This window comes from Poecilia reticulata, linkage group LG3 (assembly GCF_000633615.1).
Source record: "Poecilia reticulata strain Guanapo linkage group LG3, Guppy_female_1.0+MT, whole genome shotgun sequence".
NCBI lineage: Eukaryota > Metazoa > Chordata > Actinopteri > Cyprinodontiformes > Poeciliidae > Poecilia > Poecilia reticulata.
The window spans coordinates 20933042-20947552 of record NC_024333.1 but is presented as its reverse complement, the minus strand read 5'-3'; the positions used below and the strand labels follow the sequence as shown (position 1 = coordinate 20947552).

The 14511-nt window shown below is 38.2% G+C and overlaps 1 protein-coding gene across 1 annotated transcript in view; it reads left to right on the top strand.

The window, feature by feature from the left end:
- Positions 1-14511, top strand: part of LOC103462596 (talin-2-like) — a 61105-nt gene that overhangs the window by 3588 nt on the left and 43006 nt on the right. Inside the window, exon 2 of the mRNA XM_017303869.1 lies at positions 14319-14490. Coding sequence (XP_017159358.1) covers positions 14355-14490 — 136 coding nt within the window. The 5' untranslated portion in view covers positions 14319-14354. The remainder of the gene's footprint in view (positions 1-14318; positions 14491-14511) is intronic.

Genomic DNA, 14511 nt, shown 5'->3' with positions numbered 1-14511 from the left:
CATGTGGGAACCCTGGTGGTCCCTCGTCCTACCAAAATCATCCAGGTCATTCCAAGGCGTTCCCAGGAGAGATGGGATATGAAGCCCCTCCATCGAGTGCTGGATCCTGTCAGGGTCTCCTCTCAGTGAAATGTGCYCAGAAAATCTCCAAAGGGAGATGTTTTCTAATATGATGAGGCATAACTATCAAACTATGTAGGACATTAACGAAAGACATCTCTTTCACCCAAGTCAGAAATGCATTTTCAGTGTTCAACTAAATRGGATCATAAGCTGAAAAGGGGGGGGAATGAACATTACAAAAATATTTTCTTGGTCCATTAACTGTCTTTCTCTCTTCCTCTATGCCACTGTTTGATGAGAATTGCTTAATTTATCCAAACCTAATTCATTTTGAGATGGARTGAAGCTTTGTGGAATAACAGGTTATTCAGAATACAAGTGAACAGAGATCTCTTCTTCTCTGCTGGGTCTTTCCAACAAATGATCGCTGACACACTCTTAGAGATATGTTTGTGTTAGATCTCATTGTCTGGGTGKTCTGCGTCTTGTCTAATGTTTCTTACATCTCTGTGATGGATGGGTGTTACATGGCCCTGCAATAAAGAGTTCAGAAAGTTCCCTGAAGCTTCAGGTAAAACTACGGCTGAATACGTGAAAGCTTTTTAGATGACACACTTATCTTTTTATACATCATCTGCGAGTGTGTATCTGGATGTCTATAAAATGGCTGAATAATCTGAGGGACACCTGAGTGAAACCTTTTTTTTTTCTTATGCTGCAAATTGCAGTAAGAAGATTCTGCCATATTTTGTCTCATGTATGTTGGTATTTCTAAATTTTATGTGGGTTTAATTTAGCATTTTCTTCAACAGCATTTGACATTGATTTTTTTGCACTTTATGAACTGGCTGTATATTGGGCAGAAAGTTCAGTGGTACATAAACAGTCTGAATGCTAATTTTCTAAAATAAGGAGAAAATGTATCCAGCTTTTCTGCACTTCAAACATTTGGAATGCCGAGGGGAGGAAATGCTCCATCTTTACGTGTTTGTGCAGAACTGATGTAAACTTTCTAGCWGTACTGTCTATATAGGGCGTATGTTGTATCTCTAAACTGAAACAGTTGCCCAAACATCAGTGGTAAGCAACCTTATTTGGAAATCAAATTTTACTTGATTTAACTTTATTTAAATGCATATAAAGGTGACTTTGAAGCATTATTTCCAGGGTTTCTATGTAGTCTTGAAAAGTATGAAAATTGTTGTTTTCTATGCTTRAATAATATGAAAAATTGAAAGACTTTTTCTTGGTCCATTGCCTGTATTTTTTGTTTGCCACAACACAATTCAAGTTTTTGTCCAACTGTTCTTATTTGAGCTATTGACGAAAACATCAAAAATAGTTTCACTGCTTTTTGGGGAATTCAGATTTCTATGCTTCATTTAGAAACAAATTGAGATGCCTAGTTTTTCGAAATTTGCTAAATAAGGCATTTAGTTTTTGCAAAATATGAGTGTAAGGACATTTAATTCCTGAATTAACGGATCAAAGTTTTTCCATATGCTATTGAAACACAGGACATCTATACTGTTGTGTGATGGACAAACTTTCAGCATCAATTCAGAATCAAACTCTGTGAATTCACTTATATTTGCTGGTTTCTACATTCATTCATGGAACAGCATAACCACAGAAATCATTTGGTTGGTTTGTGCAGCTTATTTTTGTACTGAACTATTATTTCATTCATGTATTTTAAGAAAGGTTCCTCGACTTACACCCTCTTTTCTGATTGGTTGTGTATAGGTTTGGCTGCTTATTCCAGGAAGTGATATTTGTGTGAATGACTAAGCTCTTGGAGCTGGTTGAAGGTTTGCACTTGGAAAGTGTTTGTCCCCAAGCACTGTGTGTGTGCGCGTGTGTGTGTGYGTGYGTGTGTGTGTGTGTGTGTACTCACGCGTCCTGTGGTGATATAGCTGCACAGATAACATCATGTTTTGACAGTCTCTTTGCCAGAGGCAGCACTTAATAACCAGTGTAGAGCAGGGAGATTGAACTGAGGTGATGATGTTAATTTTATGTGTTGGGAAAATTCCCTAATAAAAATTCAACTTTGTTGCCGTTCTGTTTTCTAAGCTGCTATCACCTWGAGTTGTTTCTGATATTTTACTTGTCATTGATTCCTTTTAATTGTCTAGTTGAGTCATCAGGATCTGTGCATGTACAAAGCTGTCAGATATATCAGAATGATTAGTAAGACCTGGGCCGTCACTCTGTCTCAAGTGCAGGGATTGATCTATAACCTGGGTTTGTGGGCTGAATGCAGCTAAGATCATYCCACAGATGACTCCTGCAAATCTTGTGTAATTTGACATTTTAATCCATTAATAAATGCAGCGGCAGACACCTTTTGATCACTATTGTTTTCTCGTTTGGCTGTCCTTGTGAAAAACCCCAGATATTAGTCAGGTTACAACCAGAGTGTGTTACCATGGTGATCCGTGGCTGAAGACATCATTTAGTTGCTAAAAAGAAGGTACAGACTGATTCTATGTTTTGCAGAAAACTACAGCCTTCAAGGGGGCAATAATGTGGGACTAAGTGGCTRCTGTGTTGCAAGATTAACAAGAATTGTGGGCTTTTACATAGTTGTTATATTTAATGGAGTCGAGACATTTAATCATCCACTTTTAATTAATCTTCTCCAGCAGTTCTGGCCTTAGTTTTATTCATACTGAAACTAAAAAAAATAAATTAAAAAAAAAAAAGCAGGGGTTAATATATCCCCATGTTAATGTAAGAATATATATTATCTGGAACTGGGCACCGTCAACAGGCTTTGCAGTGGACTAGTGGGACTGTTTGGCTCCCTGCATGAAACCAGACACTTGCATTGRAGTTGCTGTTGACAGAGGTGTATCACCTGCCTGCCGCTGTCTTTCCCATTCAAACAAGTATAAATGCATAGCATACAAATTGTGCATATGCAAAAGATGCACATGTGGACCAAAGACTTTCCTGCTACTCAGCCTGTTACCTGACTCCTCTGGCCAYGCTAATAATTATGCAAAATGTCTTTCTTTCTTTGTTCCATGTCAGGTCTTTGCCTGCRAAGCTATAAATTCATCCTACCTGACTGTGCCGTGTAATGATCWTTTAAACTTAGTGGTGCAGTAAAAACCCAGGGTGAGGAGGGAATCTTATTTAGTGGTCAAGTTATTGAACAGGAATACGATGGTGATTACATWMAAAATTGTCCCTACTTCAGCCTGTGTCCAGATTGAGGCTCCTAAGCAGGAGTTTGGTGTCGSACCTTCCTCTGTTCCTCATCCTCCCTGTATTCCCCACAGTCTCCTCCTCCACCGCCGCCACACAAAGTGTGCCGAATAGTGGTGACCTCACTCTGAACCGTGCCGGATTGGTCTTGTGTGACTAAGACTGTGTGCTTTAGATTCATTTCATATTTTCCCAGTGAGCAGCCAGAGTATTGAATGCTTTGTTTGCACTGCATGAGTACGATGAAAGCTAAATCAACAGATGCAATCATAGTTATCAACAGCCCAGGTTATTAAGAGAGATGTTTTGCTTGTTCTGGCTCTACATGTTAACGGTTGTGATTCATCGTGGAATATTACCTTTGACCTGTAGCATTATGACTACGTGTGAGGCTGTAGGGGGACTTGAGAAAACGCACATTAAATATATATTTGGCCTTATGAAAAGCCAGTARGCGCTAGGAGCAACAGAGGAGGCCAACAACTTGTCARCTGCACAATTGARCTATACTCTCAATGCAATATTGATGACAAGAATTTGTCCAGAAAAAATATTGAACTCCTAAATCCCTTACAGCAGAGCTACATATATCTTCGGCCAATGTGTTCAATATGTTCAATGAAGCTGTATAATTAGAGACACGCCTGATATATTTTTCCTGGCTGATATTGATTTCCAGTTTATATTTCTATTGATTTTTGTTATAACAAAAAAGAAAAAAAAAGTCCTGCAGGTTCCTTGAAGAAGGTAGCATTTCTGATTCCAACGGAAACGGAAGAACTTGAAAACCACCTCCGTGTCTGCATACGCCTCTAAAMTTCTTTGAAGTGCATCAACACACATGCTTTTGACTGGCGTATTGAAAGAACAAAAAACAGTGGGAGTTGTTCATTTGAATGTATTAATGAGTATGAACGATACAATCTTTTTTCTCTTTTAATATTGGAATTACTGTCCAGAGTTAATTAAGTTTGGGTTTGTATATCTCAGGCTGTTCTAGTAAACATCAGACTAAATGGGTTAATGATGCACTGTTTTCTGAACAGTGTATCATTAATTACAGTACATGTTGCTAAAAGCTTAAGAAAAGTCATTTTGGGRAAAAAAAAGTTGTATAAATACATATCAATGACTGTTTAAAAGTAAACTTCTGTAAGATATGAACTGATGCTGCTTCAGAATAATCTTTAACGTTTAAATCATTACAGATTCTCAYAAAAATCTGTTAAACACAGATGTGATAAAGGTTTTGAACCTTAKCAACCTGGTCAATTTTACAAGCTCATTATTCAGCAGCAATGCACATCAAATAAATGCCATAAAACACATCAGGCTCCAGGAATTATCTATCTATTATAATGAACTTCACATAATTTTTTTCCCCTTTGCTTCTGAGATTTTATAGGCAGTGATTTCTTATTTGACATTTTCTTTTTTGAGTCTTTAATCATGAATCCCAGCCTCTGAAAATGTATTTTGAAAATGCCATCACAGCACTAGCTTCTTTTTGACRCCAGCAGAAATCTGTAAAAGAGGAAATGCCATTGCCATATGACATGACTGAATTGTGGTTACGTGATATYACATCTTACCAAGTAAGACTAAGTACTCCTGATTTTAAGAACRAATTGGTAAACTTTTGACTTCAAAGGTTTCTGGTTGGAATCAGTAATCGGAAGGATTAATAACTGTGTCTGGTCATTTTTGCTTCGAGGCTACCACCATGCTCTGTGGTTTATCTTTTTTGAATTGTGTGATGTTTTATTATTGGATTAAAGGCCATGTTACTGTCATAGGGCCTGGGCATTCCCACTGGGCTCCGCACTGCTTCATTGATCTGCTGAACAAAAGCTGCATGTTCCAATGCTCAGTCTCATTTTCCTTTTATCTCCTGAACCCTTTGTCTGCCTCTTTGGCTGAGYGTTTTCCTTAAATGAAACTTATGTGCACACCATGACTAAATGTACCCTRCTTTCTTCTGACTCGTTTTTTTTCCATCTGTGAAAAATTGGTGTTGTGTGTACAGGTTCAGCAAATATTGTTTCCACTAAATAATCTCCAAAAATAAAAAAAACTCAGTCCAACAGGTTGCAAACGTACAGACTCTGTAATGTTACAGTGTTTGGATAGAAGAAACAGAATGYTATTTTTAACAAGTAACAAACTAACTTGTCCTGGAGGACAAGGTTTCCGGTATACAGTATGTTACTATGGTGATGAACCCGGGGAAGAAGTGAACAGTCTGTCCTGAACTGACCCTCGGTTTGTCCTGAGGGCTGCAGGTCTCAGTTATGGATTCAAAGACCCCAGTCGTGCCACACCTGAAGGTTGTAAATGTTGCAACACAGAGCAAAACCATAAATTATGAATTCTCTTTGTGTGGTTTATAAAATTTGGAGGGAGTGTGTTTTACTTTTAAAAGATTTGCTGTTATCGTGAATTAATTTTGACAGTCCCAGCAGGAAGCTGATATGTCATCTGGGTGTTATGGATATTTCTTCTGACAAATTTTTTTTATCCTCTGAAACTGCCCTCCAAAATTGGTGTTGTGTGTACAGGTTCAGCAAATATTGTTTGCACTAAATAATCTCCAAAAATAAAAATAGGCTGGACCAACAACAAGTTGTTGGACCAACAACAAGTTATTCAACAAGTTCTCCAACCTGTTGTTGTTGGACCAACAACAACARGTTGGCTCAAAATGGCCATGAATGGCCAGATATTAGGATAAAAAGTTTATTTTTCTCTCAAGAAAGATTGACAATGATACTGATCATAATTTTCTGGTCAAATTAGAGCTCAGGTTTTTTTTAAAAGCTCTCTGATTATACTACAATAACTACAATATGAAGAGATCCAAGAAAAGCTTTCTAGGTTTCTTGCGGTGAGTGAGCTTTAAATATTTATATTTGTAAATGAGACAACAGTACACACCATGGTAATCAGAGAGCAAGCACTGTAGGATACAGTTKAACTTTTTWAAAAAATTATTTTTTTTAAATCTAACAAAACATGATTACAGATTATTCATCTGTCATGGTTAGAAGTCATACACATCAGTTTCTGTGTTAAGTAGAGAATTTAGATCCCTGCTTTAAGATTTTCAGAAATGTCCRTGACAGATGGCAAAAAATGATGAAGCGACAACATCACAATTGTGCTGTACTCGGTTCCGTCTTCCTGTTACTTCCTTAAAGCCTGACTCTCTTGTGGGCTTGAAAAAACCCACTGAAATGTCTTGACTTGACAAAAATATACATAGAAAAAAATGCATCTATAATTACACAGTGGTAGTTGTTGAAGATAATTACATTAGTAAGGTTTTGAATGTTGCAGCTCATGGTTTCAGTTGAATTGTACACCTGAATAATCTCAAGTTGTAGAAGTAACACTTGGCTCCCAGATTGGACCTCATATTTTATTTTTATTTTTTTGCCTCCACCACTAGTACAAAAAGCCCTCATCTTGAGTTTTGATATCGTATGCCAAAAAAGACCCCATCCAAGTATGAAACCCTCAAGCCTAGGCTCTTACTCCACTCGTGGAATTATACGAATGCTCGTTTAGAGGTAAGTGAGAATAAAAGATTTCCCAGATTGGGGCCTCTAAGCTCAGAAGGGGACGCCTTCAGCAATTTTCATTCAGAGACTTATAAAAAAAGGATGAATACTTTGAACTGGTGTTCAAAACATGAGCACAAATGGCAGTCAGAGCTTGTCGCAAAGCCAAAGATTCAGAGAAACTATCTTTCGTCTTACAGTCAAAATCTCTTGCAAAATAGAGAAAGAAGGCAATACGGAGGTGGAATTACTTTAGGGGCAAATGGCAACCAGGTGAGTGATCGCTTCAAACTAGAAGTGATCACTCGCTTCTAGTGAAGAACGATGGGCCAACACAAAAACATTGACTAATATCATCACAAACACTTTCAGAAAGGTGTATATTTATACAATATGTGCATTGAAGGGGCAGTATGATGTTATGTTGTCCCCTCGTCAAAAACATACCTGGARCGTTGCTCTGACTCTTTCATTCATGTGTCACAAATCCTTTAACCTCCTGTGGAAATCATTCAGCTGTGCAAAATGGCTGGGTGGACCAAGCACCGCCTTCGAGACGCAGCTCCTCCTTCTTCCTCACATGACTCGGCTCCTTCAGCCTAGCTAGTAACAATTAACAAACACCTGGTAGAACTACACACCAGCTGAGCTCATTATGCCAGCTACTTCTCAGTGAATTAACAGACACAGGCCCATTTTTAGGCCATTAAATCACAAAGTCTAATTTTTTAAGTCATATTTGATATACAGAATTTACAACTGAAGTCATATCACTCATATCACTTGGTTGTGCTATAAAATAGCACTATGTACCTGGAAAACGCACAATACTGCCCCTTAAAAAACCACATAATTGGATCTTGAATCTTGTATTTTCAAGTTGAACTCTCTCCATTAAGTTTTAGTGGAGATATATACTTTTTCTTGTGTGCTTGGTGACAGTAGCTGTAGTTTATATACTCCCAGGTAATGTAATCTGCTCAAGTGCATCATATTTTATAAGCCCATCTTTTTTTCTGGCATATTTATTGCCATTGATCAGATGGGAGCAGTCACTGCAGACAGGAAATATGGGAAAGATTGCAGAGACGTGACATGCAGTAAATGTCTCTCTGGCAGCAAATCGAACTGAAGACCCGGTGCTTGATGCAATTTAAGGCCATGTGATTTCCGCCCTAATTACTCTGCCATCAAGTGGCCCAGCAGCTCATTTATTGTAATTCTTTCTTTCCAATTGTTGCATAGCCTCCCTGACCTGCCTTTGCAGGTCAGAGWGGCCCCTTCACTGTCCGCTTTTAAAGTTCGTCTTAAAATCCATTTAAGACGACACCAGTGGGATCTAGTTTTAAATTGTATGTTTTCGTTTTTAAACTGTAAGAGTTTTTTTTTAGTTCTTTCTTTCTTTATTTTTTTATTGTTACGTTGTGTTTTACTGTACAGCTGTGGTTGTTTTAAAGTGCTTTATAAATAAAGTTGGATTGGATTGGATAGCAAATGTGTAGAGTTGAGTCTGTTTGAAACACCTGCAGAAAGATATAGAAAGTATGGTCCAACTTTAAGGTAATAAGTGAATAATTGTTTCAGTTTGATTTCTTTTAGCTATGAAGTAATGATATCAGATGCAGCCATTGTATGTCCTTTGGGTTTGGATCAATACTGTTATGATTGGTCTCATAAAATCATGCATTTACATATAGATTTACAATTTTAGGTGATATATCTTTGTCATTCTCCACAGACTCTTTGTCCTACAGGCGACTCTGCTAGATCCTGTGATGGAGATGCTGTGAGGTTATTGAAAAACTTACCAAAATTGGGACGGTGTTCCTGAAAATAGACCAAAGTTATTTAAATTAGACTAAGTTGCTTATTCAATAACCAAAGACTCTCAGTACAAAAAGCAGCGTGTAATAGTGATATGTGAACTCAGTTAGATTATTTCTTATTTYAGGTCAGATTTAATTCAAATTCAGATTATTATGGATGGATTTCTGTTCTGTAMGTAAATGTATTTTTGAAGTATTGCTAATCTTATAAAAAATACTTGACTCCTTTATAATAACATTCAGGTTTCTATGTGAGCTCTGAACAACTGTTGAATTGTATACTTTTGCAGTATTACCTTTCTTCTCTACCACAATGTATCGGGCAGAAGTATCTCCTCACGTTTTGTGTTGGGTACATGTGATACAAGGCTAAAAACGCACCTTCAGAGCCCGGCGGAAGATCAAATCGATACAAATGTTCTTCACTTGTTTTGTCAGTAACTGGAACAAAATGTTAACTTTAGTTYCAGCTTTTACTCCCAAGTAATAAAAACAAAGTTAATTGGTATTAAGTTTGACAAACCAAAGGAACTTGAGGCATAACTAGACCCCAGTGGTCTCAAACTGCAATCCTCGATGGCCAAAATCTTGTAAGTTTTAGATGTGTCCCTTGTTTTAGACACTTAAAATAAGTTGCAAAACTGCCTCCAATCAAGCTCTACAGAGCTCTTCTAATGAGCTAATATTGGAGCCTGGTGTACTGAAGCAGAGAGACATCTACAAGTTACAGGACAGGCGCCCTGGAGGTCTGGAGTTTGAGCTATATGCTACTTGGCACAAAGATTTTAATTCCGTGTCTTCAACATAAAGTTGTATAGAGACTCATTTAATACTCATAATGCACTTCGAGCATATCTACATTTGCAGTTCTATCTATTTTGAAATAACCATTTCCACTTTAATTAGCATAGTCTTAAATTGGTTGCTTGGTCAGTGATGGTCACATAGTGCTGCACAATATTTTGAAGCTTAGACATCTTCACAGTACCACTGGGTTAAATATAATTGCAAATGACTGCTTAGATGCAGGTTTTATTTTAGATGCATTTGGATTTTGATTTGATTTTGGTAAAAGCCTGACGTCTAAAAGCATATTTCAAGTCTTTGACACAAGCACAGAGCTGCCAGGCTCTTTCAATGACCTTACTGCACCTCTCTAGACATTTTGTTACCCTGTATACCTTTGTATTTGAGTCAGGCTGTTGACTCAACTTGTTGATCTCATTGTAAGAGAGTGATTTTATTCACGTGTGATGGTGTTTTCATCAGAAATAATCCTCGCTTTAGTTCAGACATAAATGCATACAAAAGGCAGTTTTAAGTGCTCTGGGAATCCCAGCTCCAGAGCAGAAGGAAAAAAATGTCAGTGGAGCGCGTTTCTGTTTGCTATGTTGGTCTGATGCAGATGAAAGAAGAGGCGGCATAGCTGGTGGAGTTGAATATAAATCTGGTAGAGGGAAGGAAACCTTGTGCTTTTGCATTACAATATGGGAGTGTAGCATGCATAGCTGGTTTAAAGTTGATGTGTCTCATGGTTGTTTGTGTGTGTGTGTGTTGAGAAAAATGTCATTACTTCCAGCTTAGGTTTAAGGTGGAGGTTTACACAAGCTTATCACTGTTGTTGAGGTTTTTAAGTTTGTTCACCAAAATGGAGGCCTGATGTTGTAAACTGCAAATTGTGTGCAGCTGCTGGAGGGGGACGTCAGCGCTGTGTTTATAAGGAGAAGGTTCCTGGATGTGAGTTTGTAAATGTATCCGTTTCGGGTCTGGTAGCTTCTCTACCCTGAACGCCACCTTTCKCCCACTGATTGCTGGTAACGGGCAGCAACATTTGTGTTGTACTTTCCGCATGAAAAAACTTTGTCTTTGATGCCCTCGACTTTTTCTTTAGGGCCACAAATTGCCAACAATTTAGTCAATTGCATCATAAAGCCTTGTTTTTTTTATTTCTTTTACATCTTTTAGAGATTAATCTCAAAGTTTAATAGCGCTGCCTCCTCCAGGGATGGTCACAGAATGAATTTGTCAATGTTTTAGCCACCTAATGAGTTGTCTTTAGCTGGCTTAGTTTTTGGGGGGGATTTGGAACAACATTTGATCTTAGAAAATGTCTTATCACAAGGAAGGAAAAATCAATGATAAGATGCTTTAGTGGTAATCTGCTTTTGATGAAGACTTTGCTTTGTCTTGATGCGCARGGGACAGATTTGCTTTCAATTGTTTTTGTAATGGCTTTATTGGAGCTTCTTTTGCTCAATCAACCCTCGGATCCAGGAGTAGAAAATATCAAGAAAGGCGAAAAAATGGATGAAAGCTTAATGTCTTATCGGTCATGTTTGACTGTGAGACAAACCAGGCGTTGTTGTAAACATATTTGTATGCGGTGAAGTAAAGTGTTATTTGCTAAGGAATCACATCTAGAGCTTCAGATTGGTTTAAGGGAAGAATAAATAAAGCATGGTGTGTAACATAACCAATTTCCACATTGAGCCTAAAGCTTAAGAGGATTATATTTGAACCAATTTCATTTATTGTTTTGACTGCCCCCCTCCTTTTTTAATATAAAATGGTTGCTAGATTTACCTACTTCTGAAATTACTCTAAAAATCCTGCCATTAATGTGTAAATACTATGCTTATTTCAGTTGATACCAGAAATGTAGATCCTCCTTTCAAACTGCTCTGTGGATACTACAAATGTTTAATTCGCTTGCTGGACTCCGGATTGTTTTTAGAATCGATTTAGATTTAAATCAACATGAAATGTATATTTTAGCACGTAGAGGCAACATTTCCAGGGGGCARTAGGGAAATTCAGATGTAATATTTTTCACAACAAATAACGTCTTTCATTTTCAGTGTACATTTCTCTAGCTGGATTCTAAAGCATGTGGTTTTATTTCTGCCATGTAATCCCGTAAAGACRAGCAGAAGTCATCACATCACTGGGGGGAACGTTTATAATAGTGGCTAATCGCTAATTTCAAAGGAACAGCAATAACATAAACTAGTGAAATGATCACCGTCACTATTATTGATTGATCAGTGATTGAAATTGATTGCTTGATCTGCTTTGACAGGGAAGCCACAGGTGAAACAAAAAACCTTATTCATTAAATGCATAAAGTTGACATACATGTTCTAAAATGCATAGATTCTAAAAGACTGATTAGATGCTTAAAACTAAGATCATAATCAGTATATCATAATCACTATAAAATAAGAACACAAATAAAACTGTATATAGTTAGAAAATGGCTTATGAGGTGAGCTGCTACTTTTCTAACTTCCTATGGCTCGCTGTACTGCACTTCTATCACTAGGTTGAATGTAAATGAAGAAACCAAAGCTTYATAGATTTAGTTGATCTGGAAACCTGTTGTCCTTTCCATCAGTCTGACATCTTTCCTTCATGCATCAGCAAAGGGAAGTCAGTCAAACTTAACATTTTAAGACYGAATGTAAAGTAATTTTGACATATTATAGCTGTAATGCTGTTTACTGTCAGCTAAAATTGTAATGATCCTTTTCACCTCTGATGGTTGTTGGATTTACCTAACTCTTATGTAGAGTTACTGTTGAGTTGGGTTGTCTACACAATGTGTTAATCTATTCRTCTCCTCACTATAATTACTTATTAATAATTTAGCTGGTTTACATCACTGAAAGTCATAGGTAGAACCAAGTGGGGCATTTCTTAAACGTACAGTACACGGGTTGGTCTGTTTTATTCTTTTCTTATTTGCACACATGGATGATCAGATGATATTTGCAGTAAAGGATTTCCAATGACGAAATTCTCAAAAAAAAAAGAAACGTACCTAACAGGTAAATGAGCTGTTTTATGTCTGAGCCTATTGAGGGGCATCAATAAGCCGTTAGCTGCTTTATCACCCTCCTCTTCATTCTGCTTTGTGTCTGTATGTTCTCCAGCTGTTTGCCTCCTGTTGGCTTATGCTGCAGCTATTACACTGAAAGAAAAGGAGAATTAATTATAGATGTAACTCTATTATAGCTTGTTTGCAGAAGGAAAAAWATACAGAGGAGAAGGCAGACAATTCAGCCGCTAGTAAGTAGCCAAATCAATTCAGCTTTGTGGCGAAACGATATGTAATAATTAAGGACAAATATTTGTGCCGATGAACTGCACTTACCCTCTGACAGTTTTTACATGGTCAATGTTCTAGTGTTTTCTACGAAGAGATTTGTTTAGTTAGATTAAATCATCACAGGAGTTATGGTTATTACCGGTGTTAGAATAATGTGATAGAAAAGTGGTYGATTCTTGCATTAAGGTGGCGGGCAAAATCTTCTGCACCCAGAGGTAAAATCTATTGTAAACATAAATAATCCGAAGAGTTGGGGTTTACTTGAAGTCCGAATGGGAAATTTCACAATTTTATTTATGTCTCTAAAAGATAAAAATGGCAAAATGCGTACAGAGAGCGTCATATGAAGGCTTGTTTTGTCCGGCTCATCCTAACGAGGTCTGTTTCAGAGTTCAGGGCGCGTCAGAGACGTCGTGGGGGGAATTTTTATTGTTGGCAGCTTGAAGGCGCTGTTGGCAGCTACAGAGAAGCTCCTCTTCGCCTGAAGCTCAACAGTGTGYAACAGTTGGTTTGTGAACTCTCAAATCAGACACGATACCTTTATTTTGGCCCTGCTACAATTTATTTAAGAACTCCCATCTCCTCAAATCCTGAAGTGCTTCCACTTTTTTCAGTTACCGAATTATGAATGATGACTTTCTTAAACTCTTGTAAATCGTTCAATCTTTTGCCAACGAGCCAAATGGGTTTGAAGTAATGCCTTGCTTGTGTGTGCCGGTGTCAGCCGCAGCAGCAGATACGTGCGAACATGGCCAGCCGCTCGAACACCTTCCCTCCTGTGTGTGAACAGATCTCACAAAGGAACCAGATTCCGAGCGTCTGGGTCAGGGTCACGAATAAACGGACYGGAGGAGAGGCCACATACGAACGTCAGCCGCGATYTGACCCGACCTCTGACCTCCCTGTCTCACAGCGGCTCTCTGTTCCCGTTGGCGTCTCACAGGATGTCCTCTGTCGGAGATGGCACAATCCTCTTTTGTTGCCCTTTCTCCATTTAGATTGTCATCATAGCAGCGCTAAGTCTAAATTTACTAACTAAATAATTGAATTCAATTTAAACTTTGTTTAAGCAACAGATTAGGAAAAAGACTGAGGAGAAATATCTCCAGTTTTCTAGTTACTTTGCACAGTTTGCTGCTTTATACCAGCTCCAATCATTGAGTCGTGTTTTTGTCCCCATCAGGGACCAGATGGGCCGTCTCCTGAAAGTGATAAATTTGTTGTCGGCTCCTTTATCTTATGAAGCATAACAATGGGGCCTCTGTGCACAAATTAGCACTTTCTCCACTTTCATAAAGTTTAATTGTTTATGACAGTGGAAGTGAGGGACATTGTTAGAGCTTCTGTTCAGTAGATGGCCCAAATGTATGCAGATAAAGTAAGGCAACGTTTTCTAGTAGAAAAATAAGAAATCCAGCTTTTTGGTTGATTAARCTTTGAAAGCACCTTTTAGATAATGGYGCATCTCTGAAAAGTCTGTCTCATTTGGTCCAGTTGGTAAGTTTGCCTGTCTAAAAAGCTCCACTTTGTCTWCTTTATGCCCAGGTGTAGCTGCAGTTCCTGCCCACACTGCCGGTCAAGATGGTGGTGTTGTCGCTCAAAATCTGCGTGCGACAATGCAACGTCGTGAAGACGATGCAGTTTGAGCCCTCCACAGCTGTTTATGATGCCTGCAGGATTATCAGAGAGAGGGTCCCCGAGGCTCAGGCTGGACAGGGTGAGCCTCTCAACGACACTG